Source organism: Cucurbitaria berberidis (genome assembly GCF_010015615.1).
Source record: "Cucurbitaria berberidis CBS 394.84 unplaced genomic scaffold K460scaffold_3, whole genome shotgun sequence".
In the NCBI taxonomy this organism is placed as follows: Eukaryota; Fungi; Ascomycota; class Dothideomycetes; order Pleosporales; family Cucurbitariaceae; genus Cucurbitaria; species Cucurbitaria berberidis.
In genome coordinates, this window is record NW_024468937.1 from 232,653 (window position 1) to 258,692 (window position 26,040).

The 26,040-nt window shown below is 50.2% G+C and overlaps 10 protein-coding genes across 10 annotated transcripts; 3 read left to right on the plus strand and 7 right to left on the minus strand.

Annotated features, from left to right (window-relative positions):
* Window positions 1-54: 54 nt before the first annotated feature.
* K460DRAFT_404844 (uncharacterized protein) lies at window positions 55-2,132 on the minus strand (the record flags this gene model as incomplete). The annotated part of the gene is made up of 7 exons (XM_040936774.1): window positions 55-197; window positions 320-667; window positions 819-1,235; window positions 1,287-1,584; window positions 1,753-1,800; window positions 1,861-2,004; window positions 2,055-2,132. 7 exons carry the CDS (start codon window positions 2,130-2,132, stop codon window positions 55-57), a joined length of 1,476 nt encoding a protein of 491 aa, XP_040787115.1.
* Window positions 2,133-3,240: 1,108 nt separating this feature from the next.
* Window positions 3,241-4,099, plus strand: K460DRAFT_283126 (glutathione S-transferase protein-like protein; the record flags this gene model as incomplete). The annotated part of the gene is made up of 2 exons (XM_040928629.1): window positions 3,241-3,385; window positions 3,441-4,099. 2 exons carry the CDS (start codon window positions 3,241-3,243, stop codon window positions 4,097-4,099), a joined length of 804 nt encoding a protein of 267 aa, XP_040787116.1.
* A 180-nt stretch (window positions 4,100-4,279) lies between these two features.
* K460DRAFT_376214 (ribosomal protein S7e) lies at window positions 4,280-5,126 on the minus strand (the record flags this gene model as incomplete). The annotated part of the gene is made up of 4 exons (XM_040934856.1): window positions 4,280-4,646; window positions 4,697-4,779; window positions 4,916-4,993; window positions 5,046-5,126. 4 exons carry the CDS (start codon window positions 5,124-5,126, stop codon window positions 4,280-4,282), a joined length of 609 nt encoding a protein of 202 aa, XP_040787117.1.
* Window positions 5,127-5,712: 586 nt separating this feature from the next.
* Window positions 5,713-6,549, minus strand: K460DRAFT_246560 (uncharacterized protein; the record flags this gene model as incomplete). Its single annotated transcript, XM_040927349.1, has 3 exons — window positions 5,713-5,796; window positions 5,846-5,954; window positions 6,002-6,549. Coding segments are annotated over 3 exons (741 nt in total), but the record flags the coding sequence as incomplete, so codon positions are not given.
* Window positions 6,550-7,725: 1,176 nt separating this feature from the next.
* Window positions 7,726-9,601, minus strand: K460DRAFT_309560 (MFS multidrug transporter-like protein; the record flags this gene model as incomplete). The annotated part of the gene is made up of 4 exons (XM_040930136.1): window positions 7,726-8,263; window positions 8,315-8,878; window positions 8,947-9,336; window positions 9,401-9,601. 4 exons carry the CDS (start codon window positions 9,599-9,601, stop codon window positions 7,811-7,813), a joined length of 1,608 nt encoding a protein of 535 aa, XP_040787119.1. The 3' UTR covers window positions 7,726-7,810.
* Window positions 9,602-10,899: 1,298 nt separating this feature from the next.
* Window positions 10,900-12,320, plus strand: K460DRAFT_281582 (glycerate kinase; the record flags this gene model as incomplete). The annotated part of the gene is made up of 2 exons (XM_040928501.1): window positions 10,900-11,650; window positions 11,692-12,320. The coding sequence occupies 2 exons, from the start codon at window positions 10,900-10,902 to the stop codon at window positions 12,318-12,320; spliced, it is 1,380 nt and encodes a 459-aa protein (XP_040787120.1).
* Window positions 12,321-13,190: 870 nt separating this feature from the next.
* K460DRAFT_93959 (uncharacterized protein) lies at window positions 13,191-14,162 on the minus strand. Its single transcript, XM_040938824.1, has one exon. It carries the CDS (start codon window positions 14,082-14,084, stop codon window positions 13,224-13,226), a length of 861 nt encoding a protein of 286 aa, XP_040787121.1. The 5' UTR covers window positions 14,085-14,162; the 3' UTR covers window positions 13,191-13,223.
* A 2,215-nt stretch (window positions 14,163-16,377) lies between these two features.
* Window positions 16,378-19,095, minus strand: K460DRAFT_309564 (FAD/NAD(P)-binding domain-containing protein). Its single transcript, XM_040930137.1, has 4 exons — window positions 18,355-19,095; window positions 17,641-18,302; window positions 17,079-17,575; window positions 16,378-17,011 (listed from the first exon to the last, which is right to left on the minus strand). Exons 1-4 carry the CDS (start codon window positions 18,753-18,755, stop codon window positions 16,394-16,396), a joined length of 2,178 nt encoding a protein of 725 aa, XP_040787122.1. The 5' UTR covers window positions 18,756-19,095; the 3' UTR covers window positions 16,378-16,393.
* A 655-nt stretch (window positions 19,096-19,750) lies between these two features.
* Window positions 19,751-20,913, minus strand: K460DRAFT_365506 (uncharacterized protein). Its single transcript, XM_040933192.1, has one exon. The coding sequence runs from the start codon at window positions 20,455-20,457 to the stop codon at window positions 19,870-19,872; it is 588 nt and encodes a 195-aa protein (XP_040787123.1). The 5' UTR covers window positions 20,458-20,913; the 3' UTR covers window positions 19,751-19,869.
* Window positions 20,914-23,916: 3,003 nt separating this feature from the next.
* Window positions 23,917-24,898, plus strand: K460DRAFT_365507 (uncharacterized protein). Its single transcript, XM_040933193.1, has one exon. The coding sequence runs from the start codon at window positions 24,047-24,049 to the stop codon at window positions 24,848-24,850; it is 804 nt and encodes a 267-aa protein (XP_040787124.1). The 5' UTR covers window positions 23,917-24,046; the 3' UTR covers window positions 24,851-24,898.
* Window positions 24,899-26,040: the final 1,142 nt, after the last annotated feature.

A 26,040-nucleotide genomic window follows, 5' to 3' on the forward strand; every position in this document is an offset into this window, starting at 1 on the left:
CCTGATCGCTGTGTCCAGTTACTGTTGAAAAGGGCACTTCTGACTTAGCTAATCCTACGGCGCGTAATCCTCATTTCCGTCCTTGTCATATCTGACATACTTCACTCTATCCATACCGTGAGTACCGCGAAGATGACAGTGGTCTGGGTACTGGCAGTATCCCTGATCACGTTCAAGAGCGCACTGATGGCCCAGATCTGCCGATTGTTAGTCAAAACCGAAAACCATCACCAAGCTTTTGCTTTTTTGTAATATATATACTTTAAAAGCTGCTACAGGTATCCATGCAAGGGTAGATGACGCAAGGAGATTCACTTACAGCAGTCAATGTTCTCGCAAAACTTGTTCTTGCAGGCCAAACTACGCGTCTTGTAGCGTAAAGCGTTAAGTTCAGCCGGGGTAAGTTTAGGCTCGTGTTGGAAGTTGCAAAAACTTCCGTTCTCGCAGTGGCCTCCAAGATGCCAATGATTGCACATCTTTTTACCGCCCTTCTTCATACGTGCCTCGAGCGAAGCTGCAGCAGCGGGATCTTTTGGAGGTAGTGGCTCATCAAGCCTTTGACCATCTTTGTTGTAATAAGCGTATTTCTTCCTTGCATTCATCTTGGTGTTGCTAGGTGCGATCGAAATGCTCCCGTTCGTAGGTGCACCATTTTTCCCAACGGTAGCTAGAGAGCGTTAATAAAGGTAAAATATCAAGAAAAGACATGAAAGCAAGCGTCAATCATGACACTGGGAGTACTTTGCAGTCATTTCCAACCCGCCAATATCTGAAAAGTGAGGGGAGGTCCTTTAGAACCAAGTAAAGTCTTTACATACCCCAAGAAGAGTCGCTGTTAGATTCGGTGACTGCGGTGGACACAGGGGTCGTGCTGGGCGAAGGGCTGGTGATCGATGACTTTGGAGTTACTGTGGGCGAGCCATTTTTGGTCATCGTGCGGAAGCCGGGAGGAGGCTGGGTAGGACCTTGCATCGACGGCTGTGCAAAAGTAGTAGTAGGTGATGCATAGTCGGCTAAAGGCTCAGACCTGAATACAGCATCAAAGCGAGTGTGCTTGAAATTCGACAGCTCAGTGAAGCCTCGATACGCAGGTGTCGTTTCTAGCAACGTGATGCGAGCCGCTTTGGATATATCATGCTTGAACTGCTCAAGATTTAGAAGATAGCCGGCGTCATGGCAGCCGCCAAAGATGATGTGTCGACAGGTGGGATTGTCACTGAATGTACGAAGCATTTCTGTAAAGGCTATGTCAGCGCAACAGGTGAGCTTGATTGAAAAATGAATACCTTTGATCTTGTAGTCGGCTCGCTCTTTGCCTTGACCGACATCAATAATACTAAACAGCGGCTGGTTGACGTTGAATCGCTGCACAAACGCTCGAAGCTCTGGCGGGGAGCGGAGGAGTCCGACCTGCGCTAATTTACTCGCGAGCTTATCGAGACTTAGATATATCTGGACCATGATAGGCCAGTTATCAGATTTACTGTATAGAGTGGCAACATGATTGCGGATCATGTACTGGAGGCGTGAAGCAGCCTCAGACCCGCCATCGCCAACAGCAGCCTGCAGTAGGGCATCTTGGAACTATAGAAATATTAGCAGAGGCCCCCGACTCGTCATCAAAGCATATAGATATGTTGAGAGACCAGAACGCCCTCCTGGCGTACCCGTGGTATGATGCACAAGTCAACCCGTCTTTTCGGTAGGTAAACAATGTGCCAGAATCAGATTACGCCGCCTGGGAAGACTCACAATAGCTCCGTCGCCATCAATCAGTGCTAAAACGAACGAGCTAGACTCCTAGGTAGTTGTCAGTATCCATGAACTCTTGCACGCGGCTGGATGTTGAGAGCAGCTGACCAGCTGGCGTTCGTACTCGCCGACCAAATTCTGCTTCTCTTCTACGGTTCTCTGGTAGTTTCGCCTAATATCTCGCTCGCTCAAATAATCGTTCTTGAGATGGGTATGCTCCTCAGATAAACTCTTGTATCTTGCAAGAATTTCCTATGATCCTTTTAGTGATAGTACATGCCAGAAATCGTCATGGAACGCACGCTAACGAGGTGCTCCCTAGCCTCGTCAGATGCTCGAAAGCGTTGCATTTCGTGCAAGAAGGCATCGAGATCCGCCATGATGAACACGGCAAGGATTTCTGGTAGTTGGATAAATGGTTGATATACCAGGCGACTGGGGTTGGGAACGCTTTAAGTGAGCAGAGCTGAGGCAACAGCTGGATCTCCGCAATGGCTAGCGTGTTTCGTGGGTGAGAGGCCCAAGCGCGTAAAAGTCAACCGAACAAAACTTTCGGGCAGGCAATCAATAGCAAACTTTGCTCTGCACAAGCACGAAAGATTGTTGACAAAGTCGTCGCAAATAAGGGATCCGGAGAGGAGAGCAGCGATCTAGAAGGGCGACCATGAGACAAGAGAGTGTCTCGACATGGCGCAGAGCTTTCTGCATGAACTCTGCTGCTGCGGCAGGCTATGAGGGGCAGACGCTTAGCAGTAGCACAAGAGTGGTGAAAGTGCCAGCTCATAGCCTATAGTGCATCAAGTCGCGAGACCTTTCTTTCAACAGCTGAAAGCCTCTAGGTTTGCTTTTTACATGGACAGACAGCCATCTGCCTGATACAATTAAAACTTTGGAGTGCCTAGTCACGCGGCCGAAATGGCTGTTGGCTTCAGAACATGCATCAAATGGAAGGATATTAGAAAAGCTCTGCCGCGAGATTATTAACCATGTGCAACATGCTACAAGACGCAAAGACTTGGAGATGAACAGAATAAGATGAAAGGAACCCGTGTGAGGGAGGCGGAACTGGAGACGACTCAGGTTTGCCATGGCCTGGTTTAGCTTTTGTATCATGCTGCCCTAGGATGTGAAATAAACAGAACATGACATCTCGGAATCATGCCAGCGGTCATCAAGCCGTTGCTTTTTGCTTGATCTTCGGCTCCATCCACCGTTAGGGTATTATAAGCAACATCACCATCTTCCGAACCCGCCCAAGCTCCCGCAGACCACGACGATCACTCTTACCCCACATTGACGCCAGGAACAGATAAAGTAGCAACGCCACTTGAATCCTCCCCGACGCCCTGCTTCCGGTGATCCCGTTGCTTCACTACGATCGCAATTGAACGCTCCGCTTCACCTGAGACCTCTACACCTCCCCAACAAAGCATTGCACAGTTTCCAGTCTCCTCAATCCTGCCGTGTCGTGTCCGAACGATCGCTATCATGGCTGCGAACAAGAAAGTACGCACCCAACCACCATATGAGCTGCTCTACTGGCCGGGCATACCGGGTCGCGGCGAGTTCATCCGCCTTGCTTTTGAGGCGGCTGGCGTGTCTTACAAAGACGTTGCCAACGAGTCGGAAGATGGTACAACATATCCCCACGCCCCCCTGGCAAACTATTCACTAAGAAATGTATGTAGGAGTCAAGCATATACTTGAACTCATCTCGCAAGACTCGACCGGCGATAGCGACGGCAATCCACCCACCTTCGCTCCTCCGGCCCTACGCATTCCCGGCGAAGGGAAGGATGGGAAGGCGCTCGTTATATACCAGACACCCAGCATTCTGTCCTATCTGGGTGACAAAATTGGCCTAGCAGGCGACGGCGAGGCGGAGAAAGCCTGGATCCTCTCCCACACCCTCACAGCGCTCGATCTCAACAATGAAGCACACGACACGCACCATCCCATCGCTAGCTCAAAGTACTACGAGGACCAGAAGGAAGAATCGCTGAAGAAAGCGAAGGATTTTCGGGAGAGCAGGATCCCAAAGTTCCTCGGATTCTTCGAGCGTGTGCTGAAAGGAAACCAGGAGCAGGGAAATGGCAAGTATCTCGTGGGTAGCAAGTTGAGTTATGCGGACACGACGGTGTGGCACGTGCTGAGTGGGCTGGAGTTCGCGTTCCCGCAGGAGCTGAAGGCTAGGAAAGGGGACTATGAGTTGTTATTTGGCACGTTCTATGAGAGTGTGAAGGAGCAGAGTGGGCTGAAAGAATATCTAGCCAGCGACAGAAGGAAGCCCTTCAGTATGGGCGTCTTCAGGCATTACCCCGAGCTTGATAGGCAGTCAACATCGTGAGAGCATCAATGGCAAGTTCAAGACATGAGCATCACAAATAAGAAAAGTCAATTGCAGTGGTATCTTGGGTGCCCAATGCGGGCTCATATCATCTCATTCCGCTTTTGATGCCAGTACATGATGCATTTCATATCCGAAGCCGAACTCCTGAACCATGTCGGACCGTAACCAAACAGCCGTCTAGTAATCGGTAGCAGCGCTCTGGGGGAACTCGAAGTTGACGCCCTTGCCAGTGAGGCGCTTGTAGACCTCGGTGTAGGTGTCGAGCCTGTAGTCAACACCACCGCGCTCCTTCTCGTCGAGAACGACCTTGAGGATTTTGCTGCCGTCCTCGCGGGTACGGAGGCGCTTGCCGACAATCTCGACGGGGTAGACGAGGTCGGACAGGATGGCGTCGTGGACAGCGGTGAGGGTTCGCGACTGGGGACGCTTCTGTGTTTGCGAGCTGCGGGATCGGTTGGAGCGCTTGGGGCGGGGTAGGATGCGGCGGGAAGCGACAATCAGGACGTGACGGTCAGAGAACTTCTTCTCGAGCTCACGGGTGAGACTGCAAAGTCATCAGTAATGGCCATGTGCGATAGGACGAAGAATACTTACCGCTGCTGGGCCTTGTGCCAGCCCTGGAGAAGGGGAACCGGGACGAAGATGACGATGGCCTTGCGGCCGTGTCCAACCTCGATCTAAAGAATCCTGGTGTCAGCATGCTGTAGCTGCCCAGTGCCCACCGCCTCTTCAATTGTGTAGCGTGTATGGGGGTAGTGGTGTGTGCGATCGCTTCGAGGCTCGAGAGCGCATCGTATTGGGTGTCTATCATACCTCGCGAGCAGAGACGAACTGCAGAGGGCGCAGGGAGCTCTTCAGATCGGGCACATTGTTCTCGAGGTCAGTCAACGCCTATGCAATGTCAGTACTGTCTTCAATATGCGCGACGGGCCGGTGGACTTGCGTTGGCGATACTGGTCTCGATCTCAGAAGGGTTCGCCTTCGAGGGGCTGTTGGGCGCGATCTTGTTCAACGAGCTGGACATGTTGGCGGCTGATTGTCGTACTGGTCGGAGTCGTTGAAAGTTCACGAAGCCGAGATCGATTTTGGCAGCCAGCGTCAAGCGTGGGCATAAGCGAGGCGCTAAGCATTTTGTGTTTCTAGCGCCAATACCAAGGAGAGCGACCCAGCGCAAAACGAGCCCTGCACTCACACGCCATCATCATATTGTCAAACTCACATATTGACATTCGTTTCAATGGTCAAGCTTGATGCTACTTGAGGCCGCGCATGGAAATTGTCTATTTGCACCGCGCCCTGATAAAGTTACAACACAACAGCAAGCAGGCCCTACTGACTTCGCCATGCCGTAGAATCGGACAGCTTTTGGTAGTCAATCTTCGATACTGCTATCTATTCCTTGTATATTGGTATAGCCCAGTATAGTATCCCATTGAGCACTGCTGTCGTCATGGGACCTAACCAATGGATATAGTGATAATCGAACTGGTCTAGCTAGCTATCAGGAATTGGCACACCATCAAAAGGCATGTTACTCACTAGATGCAGTCATGAGTCCTAAGCACCGAGCTGGATTATACGCTTGTAACAGTCAGAATCGAAACCACAAACAGAACTAGCAACCTACAGGCGCCTGAATAACCAGCCCTGGCTACACCAGAGGCGAAAGTGCAGATTGCAAGCGCGAGGCCGACCTAGATGGTATGAACTCAGGGTCTTCCATCATTCAGAAGGTGTTCTCACCAATATCGGCGACAATGCCGGTCCGAATACCTCCCGCTGTCGTGGATCGAGGCCAACCCCGAATGCAATAAATACCAAAGCAAAAGAGGTCATGGTCTCCAGCGCATAACTTCAACAATTAGCGCCTGCCTCGTACCCAAAGGTCCTTCAACTTACGCTTCACCAGGAGTGACCAGACTCGCATCAACATAGCACCCAGGCACGGGTGGAAATTCCTCTGGCGCCAACCCCAAACTCGCTCTAATCAAAAACCCTGCGATTACAGCTCCCAGACTCTGGAAGACTACATACAGCAATGTCCTTGGGAAAATTGACAGTCGCGCTGTGAACGTCGCCATCGTAATTAGCGGGTTGAAATGCGCTCCTGAGACTGGTCCTGCACCGAAGATGAATAGTGCAATCAAAATTCCGTTGAAAATGCTTCCAAACGCCGCCGGCGCAACAGGTCCTAGACTGGTCGCTAAAACGAGCGGCCCAAGGCCAACAGATACCAGCCCAGAGAGGTAGACTTGCAGACATGTGCCCACGCCTTCGATGATAGATTCTTTCCACAGTTCAACATCAGCGAACGCGCTAGGAGAGAACGACTGTGCCCATGAAAATGACGATGCAGCATCTGGAATCTTAGTGAACGACGCATCGTCAGCAGAGACTGTAAATTCTTGGTTGCCTCCGATTCGGCCTGCGAACGGGCGCGATGCTACGATTGGGCTTTCATGGGGGGTTCCCCTGTTCCTGTGACGGAGTTCGTGCTGTTTTGGATGCCCAAATTCGAGGTCTTTCGATGTTGAGGTAGCTGCCATGTTGATGGCGTTGGAGGGTATGGTAACTTCCATCGGGAGCAGAGGGTGGTTACAGCCCTATGTCTTGGGAACGTGGAGGCCGGTGGACCTTAGGACCTTGGACTTTGCAATGCATGCATGAATGAAGCGGAAGAAGAACCAACCCGTCCACTATCCTACTATAGGTAATTCATAACTCCAATAAATGACTAAGCATCCAGGCCGCTCCCTTAAGCGGACAGTGTTCCATGAGTGGCTAGCTAGAATTAGTCTTTAGCCGTAAGGGGCTGATAATAGCAGGATGCTTTGATAGCAACTCATCATGCAGTGGCTTATTAGTTGAGTATTGATCTTCCATAAGCTGAAAAGTTTATGGTATGCTGATGTGTAAGCTGTTGGATATGCATGCTAAAAGCGGACCACGAGTCCGTGCCTCAAGAGTTTGCTTCAACCTAATTGGAATGGTACAAACATAACATCTCTAAAGTCGACTGCTTTAAGATCCACAGTTTACGTCTCTAAATGAACACTTCATGTTCTACCGACCGTTTTTTAGGGAGTAAGAAGCTAGTAGGCTGGCCAGGGATGGTTCCTGAGTGCACACTCGGCTATTTCTGTTTTATTTCCGGGAGATTTGGTTCCGACATCCTGGCCAAAGCCATGGCCCCACTAAATCGAACACATTTAACGCAAGAACAGTGCGCAAGAAAGTATATCCAGTCCGTCGAACTGCTCACATCGAAGCTAACTCCAATTTCACCATCCAGTCCCGCTTTAGAGGTCGACATTACGGCGTACTAGGTCCTCTGGGTCCCAACGTGGATTGCTAATCATTCATGCCACGGCTTGGCAAATTTTACAACAAGAACCGGTAGATGATCACATAACATGCTCAGTCTTGCCGCAATTCGGCCCGTCTTGTGTACCTGAAGTCAATGAGGCGATGAATCTGGGTGCGGGCTGCGGTGCTGGAGTGACGTTGTGGCTGTGAGCGCCATGGCCGGTTCGGCGACTTGGTTCTTAGCATCAAGTTGCGTGAGAGGGGTGGAGGTATGTTCTGATTGCAAGTATACATTATACTTTAGCCGAGAAAACACTACATGCTTCGCTATTGAATGATGAATTTATACAAAAATGCTCAGTAGCCACTAAATCCGGGGTACACCTGGGCAAAACTACAAGGCTACTCCAACCCCCTTCGACTCATCGCCCTTAACTTCGCCCCATAGAACCAGAGCAAGACAGGACTCACCAAGGCCAAGAACAACGTCAAGAAAGCCAATAAACTATTGCCCCACCCCAAACCCATTACCTTGTACATCTGCGGCGCGAAAAGTGGGAAGCTGAATCCACACATGGTGCGCATGAATGCTCCCACACTTGCAGCAGACGCAGCGTATCTCGCTTCATATGCATCCGTTGTGTATGCTTGACTGCACTGAAATGCAATGATGAGGCCGATTGCAACTATGACGCAGCCGATGTTTGGAGCGATCCAGTGTACGCCATAGTGCGCAGTCCAACCATAGATGAAGAGGCCAATAGGACAGAGGATGCCGGCGATGAGCATAGGTGGAACGCGGAACTCGGGCAGGCCTTCTTCGAGATCGTAGTAGGTTTTCATACGGGCGTAGAGCTACGAGGATATCAGTTAGGCTGGTGATGGGATGGCTGGGAGAGAACTAACACCGTCCATGAGCGGATGCGAAACTTGCAATCCGATCATAAATCCCAGACATAGCGAGAGATAATTGAGCGATGCAACGCCAGTATCCATATTATAAACCTCCTCGAAAACAAGCGGAAATGTCGACAGCATGAGGTACATAACGCCGTACAAATAGGCGCGATAGATCGAAGGAGCTTGTGTAGCGGGATGCGTAAACATCATGATGAACGGCAAAATCAACCTCTTCCTCAGAATCTTGCTCAACCGATCACCTGTATCATACTCTGTCCGAATAACAATATCCGGGCGTATGCCTTTCATCGCTTTACGGACAATGTCCGCTTTTTTCGCGAGGATGGCAGGCGCGAATGTTTCGGAGAGGAAGAAGAACGCTGTGACCTGAACAAAGACGGTAAAGATGGATGTAGAGAAGAATATCCAGCGCCAATTTGCGCCAGTCGAGATATAGGCGCCGCAAATAGGAGCTACGCAAGGGGCGATCCAGGTCAGCATACCGTATATTGCTTGTCCTTTGCCGCGTTCCTCTTTGTGCCATGTGTCAGCTAGGACGCCACTGCAAAGCTGGATCAATGTCAGTTGTTGAAGTGCAGTAACAATTAGTCCTTGAACATGGGTTAGAGGAGACGTACTGCTTGTGGTGCTGCTCCACCAAGACCGCTGAGGAACCGGAAGGCTAGCATTTGCTGCTTCGTCTGTGCAAATCCACAAAGCGTGTTGAAGAGTAGATAAATAAGATTAGCGTATTGTAGTACAGTCACTCGACCAAAGATTTCGGATAGCGGCGCCAGCACGAATGGTCCCTGAGCGTAGCCGAGTAGAAATATGGTCATAACAAGTTGGCGCATAAAACCTTCCGGGATATCGAAGTCAACTGAGATCGCAGGCAGAGCGGGTGTGACCATCGTCGACGAGAACGGTGATATAAAAGTAAAGAGCGAGACTAGTATAGTAACAACCCATTTCCGTTTCTGGGACCAATTGAGAGGGTTCATTGGATCGTGTAGGCCGTCCCATGTGATCTACAACAACACATTAGCAACACATTAGTAGTAGCTATAGGCCTTCGAAAAGGCACGTACTTACGATTATACGTTGCTGCTGTCCTAGAGCTTCCTCGAGATTCAACGGGTCGCAATTGTTGTTGTCGTCTTGCCATTGCCGGAAGAGCCGTTCAGTGCTAACGAGCGGTCTGTCGTCGCTTTCGAAGGAGAAGCGCGGTAGCGCTAAAGAGTTGCGTGCACTTTCTCCGTCAGATGGCAGTTTCTTAAGAAGCTTGTTTTTCATATTCATAAACATCGTGTATGCAAGTGTAATAATGTGGATGGTTGAGATCGGTCGTAGTATTGGCCGTCATTAGGTTTGTGTGGGATGAAGATCATGTCCATATAGTTGTTGAAACGTTTCGCCAAACCGACAGCAATGAGGCAGTGCTTTTTGTAAGAAGCTACAAGCGTGAGGCTGTTCCCACTGCGTTGGAGGAAGGTATGCTACATGATGATACACAGGTTAGAACAAACCGTGCAGCCAGTGTGGCGCAGTGGTGCTAGCGACGAAGAGCCGCACATCAATCCCCTACTATTCGGGCCCCGAGGCTGTAAGCCACGAGCTTGATGTCAGAAATAGAAACATGTCGTGTGAGTTCATGGTAGATAGCTTGCCAACCAGCACTGCAGCCAATAGCAAAGCCAGCGAAGACCAATCAAGTAAAGTTAGGTAGAGATCATACCCTCGTACCAGCCTTCTGTGAGACGTCACCGGCCTGGCTGTGCTTAGATTTGCTGCCAAGAAGGTTTCATGACGCTGCTCGACTTGGTCATCCGCTAGAGTGCTTGGTGAACGCACGTGATTGGCCGTGACTGGTTGAGACTGACTGTCTCAAGACTCTTGGAAAATGCAGCGCAATCGTCCGTCAAGTTGCAAGGAAAGGCAAGAGGTATCTTGTAGCTGAGCGATAGTGATTCAAGACTCTTGGTGGTATGGCTATGTTGTGGTAGTCGTAACCTCCGGCTGTGCTGGCCATGTCCTTGAGGTTAGCAGTTGTGGCGTTAGCGGCATATGGAGATATTATTGATGCCCTTTTGAGTTAACTTCTCTCGTCAACCTAAGGCTTCAAGCGACTTTTTCAGGCGCTGCATGTTAGTAGTCCATGAATAGAGCCGCCGCTTCGCTAGGCTGTGTTTCGAAAGTGCTTCTTGGGAGGCGACAATATCCTGAAAATAGAGAAACTGAAGCTGCGTATAAGTAGAGTCGCGTGCTCATGGTTTCCAGGCATCAAACATCGATTCTGTGTCAACGCTCGCTCTTGCCTCACTGCACTCTTACCTTCGCTTTAACATCCCATAATCGACGCATTCGTTCATCAGCACAGACTGTGGAGAGAAGCTTTAGGAAGCTTCAAATTGCCACTTGTTAATTCAGTCCCACGGTTGCTCCAAGCTGCGAAATTTGGTCGAGTACCAGTACCGCTCTTCGCTGCAAATACAGCTTCTACGATTTGCCGAGAGCTCTGGGTGAGCTTTGCAACTTCCAATCTCCTCATCAGCAGATTACACACACTTCAGTATCTGTGCGTCCACTCAAACATGGAACTTTGTGCACCAACCGCTGTACCGGTCCTTCCGGCCAATCGCCCTAAGCTACCAAGACTCCGCACGTTGAAAACATCCAACCTACCACCCCAGCAGGTGGAAGAGGCCCTATTGTCCGAGTCTTACATTGTTTCATCACCAACATCCGAGATTCTTCATGGACATCCTCTCAGGATCTTAATCGCACCCTCGGGGTTCAAAGAAAGCCTGGGCCCAGAGCATGTAGCAGATGCTATCGAAGCTGGCATCTGGAAGGTACTAGACCACTCCTCTGTCGTATTGCGCAAGCTTCCTTTACATGATGGTGGAGAAGGGTTCGCCCGTGCCTTGGTGGCGGCCCATGGCGGGATAAGTGCGGAAGAAACTGTTACTGGCCCCGTCGGTCTGCCGGTCGAGTCACACCTAGGCTTTGTCGGCGAGGATAAGAAAACGGCAGTCCTGGATATGGCTGCGGCCGCAGGTCTCCGCCTTGTGCCGAAAGACGCGCGCGACCCAACTGTAACGACAACGTATGGAGTTGGCCAACTACTCAGAAAGGCACTGGACGCAGGGTGCACCAAAATCATCATCGGCTGCGGAGATTCAGGGACGTCGGATGGAGGTGCCGGTATGCTCCAAGCGCTCGGTGTCCGTCTTCTCGACACGAAGGGAAGAGAGTTACCGAAAGCAGATGGTGGGCGCTGCTTGCCTTGTTTAGACAAGATTTGTTGGTGTGGCGTACACCCACGTCTGCGCAAGGATGCTGGTAAGTCGATCAACGTCACCTTGCGTACTCAAGCTGACCAGTGCAAGTCGAGAAAGTTGAAATTGAAGCAGTGTGCAACATCAAGAATGTTCTCTGCGGTCCTAATGGCGTAGCACGAGTTTATGGTCCGCAGAAAGGGGCTACGCCCTCGCAATTAGACCTACTTGCTGCAGCATTAGAGCGTTTAGCGGAGGTCGCACAGAAAACTCTAGGGAAAGATATCTCGCGTGCTCCAGGCAGCGGAGCAAGTGGAGGTCTCGGAACGGGATTGATGATGCTAGGCGCTAAGTTGCGCCCACGGTGCGAAGCTATCAACGAGTATTTCGAATTCGATCGCGTTTTCGAGCAGCAGTGGGACTTCGTGATCACTGCAGAAGGTAGTCTTGATGGAAACAGTATTCAGGGAAAGTTGACTGGGGAGGTCGCTCGACGAGCGAAGCGCAACGGAGCACAAGTCGTCGCATTGGCTGGAACTATCGGTCCAGGAGCAGATAGCTGCTATGGGGCTGGAATCAAAGCCTTCACGAGCATTCTGCGAGGGCCACTTACACTGGAAGAAGCAATTGTGCAGACTGGGAATCTTGTCGAAGACGGTACCGAGAAGGTGCTCAGAATGATCATGGTTGGACTGGCTCTTGGCCGGAGGCAGTCTCTGGTAATACCAGGTTGACGTATGCGCTATGGAACGGGATATATCGAGACCTACCTGGGTACGTTTCTTGTTTAGTCTTAATGTATGACGATATGACACCATTCTCGATAGGTGGAAGTGATGTGGTAGTGTGCGAGATGTCTCTTTTCGCCAAGCTTGGAAGGCTCCCCCGCGCTAGCTCAGAAAGCAAATGAGCGCTAGCTTCATTGAACCTGTCGAGTGAACTCTCTCCTCTCACATCTCACACAGATCCATATATCTACATACCTTCAGCATGCGCCCAGAAGATATGGAAGTATATATTCCAGATACACACGTGTCTTTAGGGTAGGATATAGTAGTCACGACCGGTCAAAGGGTTACGGAAGTCAAAGAGCTGTGGTGAAAGTCGTTTCGTATAAGCCTTCAACAGGCCGGGTATCGTTCCCATATTCTATTAAACTCCAAATCATCCCAGAGAAAGAAGTAGAACATAGCTGCGCTAGCAAGCCCTCAGGCCACCGCCACCTTATTTCGTACCCTACTCCATACCCTCAGACTACACCAACTCAACACCAGACTTCTCGCTATCTGCAGAGATGTCTGAAGCCTTCCAAACCTTACTATTAGACACCAGTGTCGACGAGCTTCCGACGGCTGCACACCACTCCTTCACCGCTAACTCCTTCTGTGCGACCGCAGCAGTCTGCAACTGTGCTCGAAGGTACTCGATTGTATCCGCGCCATCGCGCCAGGCATTGTTCGCCATGGTAACAGCGTGATTGGCGTATTCCCGCATCTCGTCGAGCTCGGTCTTGTAGATGATGAGTACGTTCTCAGTCTCCGCAAGGCGCGACTCCAAAGCTTTGAGCTTAGTTTGCGCGGCTTTAGAGATCTTTTGCGCATTATCGTGGTCGAACTCGAGGTTGCGTTGCTTGGAGCTCAGGATCTGCCCTTCATCGTGATGAGCTTTGACCTCTTCTTGTAGGGCCTTAAGTTCCTTCTGGTGGACCTCTTGGGCAGCCTGTAGGTGAGGGTCAGAGCACGCACGGCTGGTGAGGGCGGTGTACTTACATCAAACTGGCGTTGGAGAGCATCACGCTGCTTTGTTACAACTACATGGGCTTCCTCGAGCTCAGTAGTGTATGCTTCGTTTACCGCATGTCGCTTGATATACCCTTCTTCAGACGCCTTCTGGTAGGACTCGATGTCTTCCTTCAGCTCCATCATCTGTTTGTCGTGCTTCTTCGTAGATTCTTTGTAGATCTTGATCTCTTCTGTCATGTTCAGAATTTGCTCGTCTTTCTTCTTGCTCTCTTCCGTCTTGATGGCTAGCTGATTTCTCAGCAAAGCAAGTTCCTCCATCATCGTCCTCGTCTTGTCCGTCTCCTTAGCCTTCACCTCACCGGTGAGCTCAGCAGTCAACTCATCAAAAGACTGCTTAAGCTCCTTGTTCTCTTTCTTCGTGCGACGCTCAAGCACGTTTGCATCGTGACACTTGACTTTGAGCCTCTCCTTCTCCTTCGTCTCCTCAGCAAGCTTGTAACGAACGCAACTGAGCTGAAACTCGGCTTCGGGCAGCTTCTTGGCGGCTGCGTACATAGAGGGACATAGATGCATTGCCTTATACTCGGCAAGGTGGGCTTCGGTTTTTTCGAGACTGGCATCCATCTTCTTGAGCTTCTTCTCGACACTCTCAGCCTTCGCCTCGCACTTCTTGATCGCGGCGTCAGATGATGCAATGAGAGCTGCAGACTGCTTCTCTGCTTCGTCGATGAAAAGATCCTCGATGTAAGTAGACATTTCGTTGTAGGTTGTTGTTGTTGTGAGAGTGCTGAGAGTGCTGAGAATGTACCTGAGGCTGGAGAACTTCGATGCGGGGCGCAGAGATGAAGCGGTAGCTCACAAGGTTGCTTAGAATGACCTAAGTCAATGGGAATGAAATTTACTCCTCAAATATAGGACTGCGCTGTATGCTGAAGTGTGTGTTGTGAGGTTGGTGGGAGCTGCTCGGTGGGCGAGATAAAGAGGTCGCTGGGCAACTGACGTCACGTATAGCGGTAGCGATCTGTTGATAGGCAAATTTTTGCGACTGCCTAGCCTAAGCTCCGCACAATAGGAAGGAGCGATATTGTGTGGCTGGGAAAAGTTGTTGGGTGAGGTGAAAGTAAGTGGGAGAGAACAGCGTGAATGGAAAGGCGGTAACGAAGCGCACGCACGGAGAACACAGCATATTATTTCGAGTCCTCCAGAAGTATCTCAAACTATTCTACAGTGATGTTTTCATTCTGCGGTACTTGAACTACTCTGCAATTCCTTATATGCGTTGAGTCAGGATACAGCATCTCACGTGTCTTGTTATGAAGTAGTCAGCCACATCTTTACAGCCGCTTATTATACAATCCCACAATTCTCCCAATTACTCATGTGTGCTGTCAATCTAGGAAGAAAGGCTGCTAAAATAGATATACTTGCGATAACTTATAGAACTACAAAGAAGCAACGCATCCAACTGGTACTGTCCGCGAAAGAAACAAACTTTACAGTTGTCGTGGCATCGCCTTATCACTGTGGATTCCCATTGTGCATACTGACTGTCATTTATTATCCCTCGAATTAATCCCATACATAGTATACCTCAAACACTCTGAATTCGTCCGTGTACTTGATGCGTATGCCCTTCACGTAAAATTGGCAATATATTACGAACACATACATAATTGATATGTTGTATAAATTGATTAGGTTATTTTCCGCAGTCTTGGCCTGTAGTTGATGTCGACTAGCACCACGCTTTTGTCATGTATTCACACGACATAACGGAATAAACCCTGATGCATGATGACCGCTGAGTCTCAAACATTTGAGCCCCTTATACGGCTGGTGGAGATAGCTACTCAATTGGCGCGCATGGCCAAATGGTATGTTAGTATCTTTTCCTAAAGTCAATATATCCGAGAACAAGCATTTCATCAGTCGACCGCACCAAGAATGCGTGACTTACACGCTTGAGAGTTTTTCCAAATCCCTACTGGAATTATGTCAGACTGCTAACCATAAAAAATTATCATCTTCCATCTCGAGTAGGGGGGTTGATACTTCTCCGTGGGAAGAAGTCTCCCCTAACAATAGTAGTTACATATCCCCGTTTTGTGCATACTAAGGTTTATCTCAATGAGATCACGGCTGTGTTGGCTACTATTCTGACAGAATGTAGTCTCTAACTTAAAATTTGTCTATATGTATTTCTGCATAAGAGGACTTCGACATGGCACTGAATTGGCATCAACAACGCCCTTGCCAACCCTAACTCAAAGCGGAGAACAAGCAGCTCTTTAAGTAGCAGAACCAAAGACACTCGGGAATGGAGTCTCAATGTTCGTCAGTTACACTCCCTTCTAGGCCTTACTAAGATTGATAATATGCCATTAGCATAGCCTTCGTTGATGCACAACACCCAGGTCCCATCCTTTACACGCATTGGCGGTGGGGCATGGGCCGGAAACCACATTTCCACATCCGACCTTAAAGAGCACTATGCCTAGATAGCTAGCGCAACCAACGGCATCGGAAACATCAGTAGCCGGCACATCACCCCACTCGGTGGTGGTGTGCCCAGCTTCTCCTCCGCCGGCGACATTCTCGGTGCGACTGCAGGATCCACCAGTACCTTAATGCATGACAGAGTTACCGCGAATTTTCAGGCCATGACGTCGTTAGCACTTATTCAAGAGGAAAGTAAAAATGTGGGATGCGAATTCATGAGGAGAGAACTGCTGTGCTGAACTGTGGAGAGGGACGGAAGAAGAGGTGGATATTTTGGACGGGAGCGGAGCAATAGAAGGATTCGGCTTGATGGAGGGAGGAATGTCAGTGGAAGTGTGCCGTGGACAAGGGGGTATAGTGCTGGATACACCACTAGAAGAGGGTGAGATGTACGCGAGTCCTGCTGGGGGGCGGCTGTGGGGAGGTGCTTAATAGCAATAGTGTTGAAACAACATTGGTGACATGGCATGGCAGAAAAAATAAACAAGGCTTTATAGCTTCATATTTCATTCTAAGGAAGCAATACTAATGAAAAAAAGGAGTGAATATTGCCAGTTAACAAAAGTTCAATGAATAGTGTCCACCACATTGGCACCAGAGTCCTTCCTGGAATGCTTCCCAAGCAAGCTCTCAACCTCGTTCTTCTGATGTGAGACGAGATCATTTAGCTCCGCTTGATGCTTCGCTTGGAGGTCAGAGTACTGCTCAACAAGCGATCTCTCCTCATCCTGAGTGTATGTTTCCGGCTCAGAGCTTGCTTCTGGCCGATGATTGGTTTCCACTTGCGTAATATTTTCCGGTGGCGCTTTGCTTTCAGTGCCATTCGTACTCTGGCTTACAGACTGCTCACCATGTTTCGGGAAGTACTTGACATCTAATCCAGCGAGGTCGTCCGCAGCCCTCCAGTCAGTGAGGATCTTGATGAACGCTGGACTACTAATTGCATTCATCGCATTCCTGGCTGTAGTCTTTGAGGGCTTCCCTTCGTTATTATAGTAGCCAGGCGTACATTCTTTCGAGTAGTCCCCTTTAAGCGCGAACCCCTTTACGATGATATCGGTCCAGTCTTCCTCGGCTTCTTGTGTCGGTTCAATAGTTTTAATATTTCGCTTACGACACTCGGAGACAACGTAGGCGAGGTGTATTGCCTGTTCATTCGTGATGTGCATGAAGTTTGGTGTCACCTAATGTGGAGGTATGAAGTTAGTGTATGTTTTATATGCATTTCGTACATAGGGGGGCATTGCTCACGGCTGCTTGAGTAACTTGGACCCAGAAGCAATTCGGGAATTGGCGACTTCCCCATCCGTGTAAAGTCATGGCTCCCTCTTTCCACTTCTCGGTAGTACGGAGGCCATTGCGCCCGTAGATTTCCATGCCCGCCCTATGAGCCCAGTCATTTGCTAGCTCGAAGCCAGTGGCGTAGATGAGGCAGTCAATCTCGTACTCCTCGCCGTTAGCAACAACTCCCTTCTCAGTAATTCGATCTATGCCCAGTCCTTTCGTGTCAACAAGCTTGACATTAGGTCGATTGAATGTTTGGAGGTACTCATCATGGAAGCAAGGGCGCTTGCAGAACTGATTATACCATGGCTTCAATGCATCAGCAGTCTCCTTGTCTTTCACTATCTCGTCGGTTCTCGCACGAATCTGCTCCATCTTCTTGAAGTCAGCTAGCTGTCGATTGGCAGCTACTTCGACTGGGTTGTTAGGGTCGAATCTGGCGGAATATAGTTCCCGGATGATATCTAAAGGTAGAGAGAGGTACGAAGTCAGTGTCTATCTCATACAGTCTGTACATAGATTCGCGTACCTGTCCAACTATCGGCAACCATGTCGTGTTTCTCGAAGCCTCCATTGACTATGTTGTCGAAATTATCCATGCGCTTCTTCTGCCAGCCTTTCTCGAGGGACTTTGCCCACTCCCTGTCAGTTGGTCGATTTCTTCGAACATCGACAGATGATGGTGTCCGCTGGAAAACGTAGAGTTCCTTTGTCCATTCACCGAGATGAGGAACGATCTGTACAGCTGTTGCCCCAGTTCCAATGATGCCAACTCTCTTATCCTTTAGTCTGTGCAGATGACCAGTTGAATCACCGCCGGTATATCCATAATCCCATCGTGACGAATGGAAGGAATGGCCTCTGAACTCTTCAATACCATTCAGGCCAGGAAGTTTCGGGCGGTGAAGCGGCCCTGCGACTGGAATCACGAAGCGTGACTTGATCTTGTCGCCTCGCGAGGTTTGCGCTGTCCACTTACCCTCTTCTTCGTTCCATCGCAAATCCTTGACTTCTGTCTGGAATAGAGCCCGGGAGTAGAGGTCAAACTTCTCGCCAATCGCGCGCGAATGCGCGAGTAGTTCCTTCGCGTGAGCGTACTTCTCGGTAGGCATATACCCGACTTCTTCAAGAAGAGGCATGTAAATATAGGACTCGACATCGCATTGCGCACCGGGATATTTGTTCCAGTACCTGGGCGATAAACTTCAGTGTCCGTTTGCTCACAATTGCAAAGGTTACGTACCACGTACCCCCAAAATCACCAGCCTTTTCAATGATCTTGAAGTTGTCTACTCCTTGCTCCATCAATCGAACAGCAACGACCTGAGCTCCGTATCCTCCACCAACAATTATAACTTCTGTCTCTTCCTCGATCGGGTCGCGCTTGAAGCCTGGCTCAACCCACGGGTCTGTAAGATATTTCGAAAAACGACCGTCTAGTTCGATGTACTGCTCTACTCCTTGGTCACGAGCCAGACGCTTGTCGCGCTCCGCGAGATACTTCTCCTTGAGCGCTGCAGGATCGAAGGGAAGAGGTTCTTCTTGTGATATCTCTCCGGTCTTGATGTCCACTGGGGACTTTTCGACAACTGGAATATGTACTTCAGCAATTGGAGCTGGTGCGACTTGGCCTTCTGTAGCCATAATTGCTAGATGCGAATAATATACGATACGACTAGAACAAAGTTTCGATGGTAATGTATCTCAAGAGAAATCTATACCAACGAGATGAATATATACCCTTAGACTTACAGCTCGCCATATATACCTGAGCAGGCACGAAGGGGCCTTAACTACGATGAGCTATCAGTCCTAGCCACTCTGCAAGCTTCCCCACTTCCTCTGCTTCATGATGGAGAAGTTAATATCAGCGCACACCAATCGCAAGTCTGTGCGAGTAACGCCGTGCATGTCGGTATCCGGGAAAAAAGCTATCCGGACAGGTGGTCTACCTTTTGCGAACGAGTGTTGTGACTCGAATATGAGGGTATTGGATGCTGCACCTCGCACGAGAATCCGAAGTGGACAACGTGGTGGGGTAGCTTGGGTAGGTGCGTATAGCCGAGGGCCCACGAAATTAAACGACTCGTTTAGAATCGCAACGGCGTTGGGGTGCTATCAAACAAGAGATGTAATCAGCGCCTACGTCCTGGTTGAGCTATCGCCATTCTGTAGAGTTGTACTTTGAGTGCGGTGTTATCAACACCGAATGAAGAGAGTGGGAACGAGCATTTTCGCGTCTACCTACCGAGATTGGACAAGTGCAGCTCCAGTTATTCGTCGGGTAGAGGCACGCGCAGTTATGAGACTCTTAGTTGCGACTACATGCTTTACCAGAAGCGAAGCCAGCCGGTGTACACGAGCAGCAGTGGCTGTCATGTCATGACTGGTGTCAACATCGTTTGGTAACATGGCGAGTTGGACCGATAGGAGGATTTCCAGAGCGCCTACGCCCTGGTTGAGCTATCGCTGGTCCTGTCAAAGTACTTTGAGTGCGGAGATGTTTGTGATTGCATTGATTCTCTCAGGATAGGCTGCATTCGAGACGGTCGCCGAGTTGGGATGATGTAGCTGGACATATCGAACATGGCGCAAGGGCCTAATTCGCGAGTCACTGCATCCATACGGATTTTTAACTGAGGCTTTCGAAAGACTATTTTCAAGATTTTCAAAGCTGGTATACCCCTCTAGTACATCTATCAACAACGGAAAAAGATAAAGTCTATCTACAAGAAAGAAACCTCGACGGCGAAGACACTCAACCATCGGTAATCGCCAAGCGGCCTGCAATGCTCCTTTTCAGCGGTGCCTCATCCGAGCAAACTTTCATATAAAGGTCCATACCCGTCCCCTTACCAGGACAAGTGAACACTGGCTCCTGGAGACCCAACTTCTGCATCGGATAATCAACATAGTACGCCTGTGTCGGGCAATAACTTCCACCCGTGCAGCTGGCCTTGCCACAAGCCTGCTCAGGACTATCCATCGTCAACCCCTTGTCATGGCCGGGGCAGGCACTCGCGCTCTCGCCCTTTGCGCAATCAACAAACGAGATGTCGTACCATATCTGGTTATTTACAATGCTGTATTCGAATTGGGTATGCGCTCCACCGACTAGCTGGTTCGATTTGCTGATTTTCATTGAGGTCCCGCACCCGTTACAAGAGCTGCGGAAGGGCTCAGAGTATTGTGTGCGTGCAGGAATATGGATGGGTGCGGACCAGTGGGATTGGTCGACGCTCCAGAGCCAGATGTCGTAGGGACAGCGGTTGCTAACGATTGCGTTGCCGGCTGCTGCAAGGCCAGCTTGCAGGGCGACGACGCCGAGGACGAATTTGGACAGCATTGTATTGAGAGAATTGTATGATTGGAAGAAGAGAACTGTGTGGTTGTGTGGTTGTTTTTATATAGGTAGGTCGAAATGAATTTGTTAAAAGAGAATGTAAGAGTCTTAAATTCAGCAAGACTCGAAAACAACTGAATGAATGTCGTGAAGTTGAAGCTTCAATGAAGAAAGAGTGTGTATAGCGAAGAGGTCTATTTGAATCTGACAACCCTCCGCCGAACTCAAAGGCAGTCAGCACTCTTTATCAATTCCAAACGGACAAAGCAAATGGCCCAGATCTCCTTAGCACCCACACCTCACGTAAGAAACATATTCCGAAACAAGTTCGGACAACATCTGCATTCCAAGGTATGCTTTGTACTGCGGCGGCTGATGCAGCATTTTCGGTCTGCGTTAGTGTTTGGAAGTAGTATGCCACATGAGCGCTGCGTACTCTGGTTGGTTGATATCCTAATTTGGGGGCTTTACAGCTGAACCAGCGAATAAGCAAGGAGACGACGCCTTTGAGTTTACAACGCCTAGGAATTCGTCTGAGCAGCGGGTTCTATATTTTGCAGCGTGAAACGGATTTGGCTAATAAAGAAGTGTTTGTTCCTTTCTCCGTTGCGTGTGTGCTGATACATAGTGAAGCAAGGCTGAGCTCTATGAAAGAAGACAGGACTAACCAGACAATGAGACAATGCTGAGTGCATTATGCCATTATTTTCTGTCTCAGAGTAATCGGTCACTATACTTCTTTTTGTCAGTAAGCAGACGTTGTGGGAGTCCAGAGTGGACGCAAGTATGCAGGGGTTCCCAAGTCTGCGAACATGTGGGCATGAAACCATGCATCGGTCGATCATTTTGATCCAAGGAGGCGAATGAGAAAGATGTTTCTAGACTATGCTACATTCAAGTACTCTGGCTCGGATGCACTGTCTCTGCTAGGGAAATCTTCTGGGCATGATTATGCGAATTTGGATGATTGTGAATGAGAAGCCCCGGGAGTGTCATCAAGGAAGCTTGTGTTTCTGGATGGCAATGAGGTGAATTCGATGCCTGTGAAGCAGCAGTGCTACTCTATCAGTGACTCCAACTCCATGAATACAGTTCAAAGACTAGCCTGTTGAACATATTTCACGGTAACGACCGCCGCCCCAGATCTGATCTAGGCATGTTGTGGCATGTATATTTCGTGATATTCGCTGCTCACTTGTACTATCCACGTCGTTTAGTGATGGTGATAGTCTATTTGATGTCTTTGGCATCGGCATCTCCTGGATGAATTGAGCTCGCAACTGTTCCTATTAAGGGACGTAGGACGTTGACCTGTATGTAATCTTTCGTGAAAGACAGCCAGACAAGTTATTGTTCCGGCTGACATGACTGCCCTCTTTTAGTAACCTTGGCTTACATATTGGGCAGCTACTGGAACTTTAGCACGTGTTGAGGGAGACTGTCGCACTGCCCCTCAGGTCTAGCCTCTCTAAAATCGGGCCACTCTGATCGTGATCAAGTTCGACGTTCCCACGGCAAGTCGGAACGGATTTTAGCTACAGCAGCCACGCATCAAGATCAGCAAAACTGTGGAGCAGGCGAAAGAAATCGAAATGTAGCGCCGAGCCCACATCTAATCGATGGGAGCTTGTTGCCTTCATGGTTCTTGAAGATGGTCCTGGAGTAGTAGTCTGTTGGTGAGACTGAGACTAAGCATGTGGGCGCGTACTTGTTGAGCGAATACGGCAGGAAAGCATGCAGCAAAAGGAGACGATGATAAAAGACGCATAAGAAATAGTGAATCAATGTAGAGGAACTTGATAGGTCGAATGATAGGCCGAGAACTAGAAAATACGGCAGTGGGGCCTCGTAGCATGTTACGAAGAAGAAAGTGTCCCGACACCGCAGTTCTACCCGGTGGGACGCGCAACACATCGCCCACACGACTCAACATGCCGACGATCAAGCGAATCGAGACCACAGTCTTGCGCTTCGACTTCAACTTTCGCAGCCTGAGGTACGGCAGCGACTCGGTGCTTCATCTCCTATCAAATGAATCAGAATCAACGACTTCGTATGGCAACGGGTAGAAGATTAAGGAGTGGAGGGACTCCTTGCTACACTCCTCATCATCACCACTCTCCCCGGGCCGCTCCCCAGGCCTGCCGCCGGTCGAGAGATGACGTATCTCCGTAGGGCTTCTCGGCCCATGGAGGTTTCCCTGGATCTGTGCCTCGTGTGGGTCCACGTCGAAGACGAGTTTTCGGTCGCGACAGCTGCATGCCACGCAGCGAATGTGGGCGTACCACTCTAAGGGTGACACGACGGAGGAAGTAGCGGGTATCATGAGGCGCTCTCTAGATAGGTTTTTCGCTGTCCAGTCCAGTAGATCGACTGGCGTGGCGGAAGTATGTCACGACGGCGAGATCACGCTCCATTTCCCCCGTTCCACGTTACAGGCGGATCTTCGATTTTGACGCCTCGTTGTTTCATAAAGACGCTCTCCCGCCTTGAATCGTCCCGGCCCTGCTTCCGAGAGTGCCGAGAAGCCACGACGTCGAAGTCTCGACCCTGCCCTGCCTCAACATTTCTACGCAGACCCGGGGATCATCTCCGCTGCCTGCAGTCTTGATCGCCCGGATCAGCAGCTGTTGCAGTACCGTGGCTGAAACTGCGGCGGGCTGGAGTCGCTTGTTGTGCAAGTTGCACAATGCGGGAGAGCCGGGCAGAAACGAAATAAAGTCGCACGCTAAGAGACCATCTGAAACGTGGGCCTGTCAGAAAGCACAGGGGCATATTGGATGGCAATAGGAAGAAAGCGAGCGCCATCCGAGATATTTTTACGTCTTGCCTTGTTGGACATAGTCGTGTTGTCTGGCCTTCCCGAAGCGGGCGTTTTGTGAAGGTAGCCCCTGCGCAAGCCCCATGATCGGCCTCTGTTACCCCTGTTTACCCCTGACACCCCGTCACGTCTTGCCCTGGTCAACCAAAAACAAATCGAAGCGCCAGTAGGCGCTCAACAGGAAACAAAGCGATCTTTGTACCGCATCTCACACCGTTCAAAGTTTCAAAGAAACAAACCCATGAACGGAACACTGTGTTGGAGGGGTCCAGCAGTCCGGGTGCGCGGCCCATTGGACTCTAAATCGGTAAAACGTCAGGCTGGAACTAACAATCAACGTCAAGCTGCATTAATTGAAATGAAAGGATTAGACCCGATTACGAGAACTTGGCTAGAACTAATACTTGGCCCAAGGCGAACTAGCTCAACCTAGGCAGGCACAGGCACATCTGTGGAGGATAGGCCCGTGGCAGGCGCTATGGCACTCGCGTTCATTTCGCTGGCTGCACGGCGCCTATCTAGCGTGTGACCTGTATAAATGTAGTCTGTTCCCTCCTTCTCCGTTGTTTCTCTCTGATCCTACAAGTCTGCGACTCCCGGTTTCGACGCTATCCAGTCATTCTCTACACACAGTCATTCTCTGACACCACGTTCACTACCGCCCTACGGCATCAACCATTCTTTAACAGCACGCTACAAACCTAGAAAATCGACCCCCCGTCAAACCTAACCAGCCAACCACTCGCAAACTTCACATCCTCAAATATCAATATGCGTACCTCTTTCGCTCTCGCTGCCCTTGCTGGCTCTGCGCTCGCCGCTCCCCACGTCCACCGTCACCAGAAGAAGGCGGCTGAGTACGTCAACGACGTCCACGTTGTCGTCGAGACCCAGCTCGCCACCGTCTACGTTACCGAGGGATACGAGGAGGCCGAACCTACCCCTGCCCCTGAGCCCGTCTATGACGCTCCTGTTGTGACCACCATTGTCTACGAGGAGCCAGCACCGGAGCCCACCACCTACGAGGCTGCCCCCCCGGCTCCCCCTGCGCCCACCAGCGTCAAGTACGAGGCTCCCTCCTCCAAGGCTCCTCCCCCAGCTCCTCCCGCTCCTACCACAACCCAGGCTCCTGCTCCCACCTACGAGGCTCCTGCTCCTGCTCCCACCCCCACCAAGCCCGCCACCCCCGTCGGTGATGATCAAGGCTGCAAGGGCGTTATCGACAGCTGGCGCGCCAAGTTGGGCCTGAAGCCCCTTGAATACGATGAGAAGCTCCGGGCCAACGCCCGTGACGTCGTCAAGTCTGGCAACGGCCAGATGGTCCACAAGCTCAACCCCGGCACTTTCGGCCAGGTTCTCGCTCCCGGTAAAGCCGACGAATTCGAGCACGTCTTCGTTGGAGGATGGCTTTGCGAAATCCCCACCCTCCCCGGCCTAGACGGTGTCTGCGCTAAGCAGTCCCAAGGCTGGTCGTACGAGGGCCAGACTGGCCACGCCGATATCCTGACCTCCACCAACTACTCCAAGATCGGCTGCGAGATCGATGCTGGTATCTGGTGCTGCGATCTTGCATAAAGGACAAACGTATGGACGGGACTTTTTGGGGCTTTTGATGTCGGTGGCTTGGGGAAAAACGCATAGCGTGCGCTTGTTTCAGTTTCACTTCTTCTCTGTATCGTACGTTGCTTGTACGCTTCTACTCTTCGCTGTTCACTCTAGGGGCAGCATTGTCCTGTTGCAATTAACGCATCCACGAATTATGATCCCAAACTGCCTTGTCCTAGCTCCGTGTGATGACTACCTACCTACCTACCAGGATTTTACCCATCCTGTTTCCGAGAATTAACACAGCCGCTTTGAGCGGTTGCCATTGGCGATTACGGACACTACACAAATTTCTTACTTTTCTGACGAGAGACGTGAGGTAACTGTTGCGCTTAGTAGAGATGGTGTGTCATACACCCCTGAGCGAAGTGGCGGCTGCGGAGATTGGGTTGTCAACAACTACGGCCCAGGGCCGTTCAATTTGCGGGGCCAAGTGTGCCGCGTCGCTTCTTCCGACACCCATAGCTTCCAGCGCACATTTGCAGCTTGGGTGATGGCTGCGAGCGATCGAGTCGAAATAAGGTTATGGCGCCCATGTGAGGGAGGAATGCGGAGGTCGCACAAGGCCACGCTCGTTGAGTCGCGCAAACCCGTCATGATGGAACATCCAAGGTGTCAAATGTGCGCCTTACTGGGTCTGGGGTAGGGCTTGGGCAGGGATGAATGAAATCGATATCGAAACCCTGCCTGTCAACGCTCATCTCAATTTCAACGTCCCGCGGGAGGAGCATGAGGTCGGGTCTCCAAAGCGATGATCAAAGCTTCTGGACCTTGTTGTGTGGGTTTGAAGTCTTCTTGATCAGACGGTGATTTCCGGCGCCTCCATCTCCCCAAGATGATCAATTTCATCGCAATACAGCGAATTACGGTCACCGGCGACACTCTACTCATGCCTTTTATTCATATCTGCGCTTCGTAAGAACCGGAGAACATTTCCCGCATCAAGATCCGCTTTCCTGCATTCGCGCCCTAAATAAGTAGGGAAGTCTGCTTGAGCTGTTTCACAGGCCAAATCGATGCGTTGCGTGAAGGGTGAGATGGTAGACTAAAAACGCGTTTGTATAATAAGTATCTCGTACTATAAATAAAAAAGCTCGTTGGATTATTATTACACTGGCAGTCCATGGGCACATCTACACATGTATCTCAATGCGTGCTCA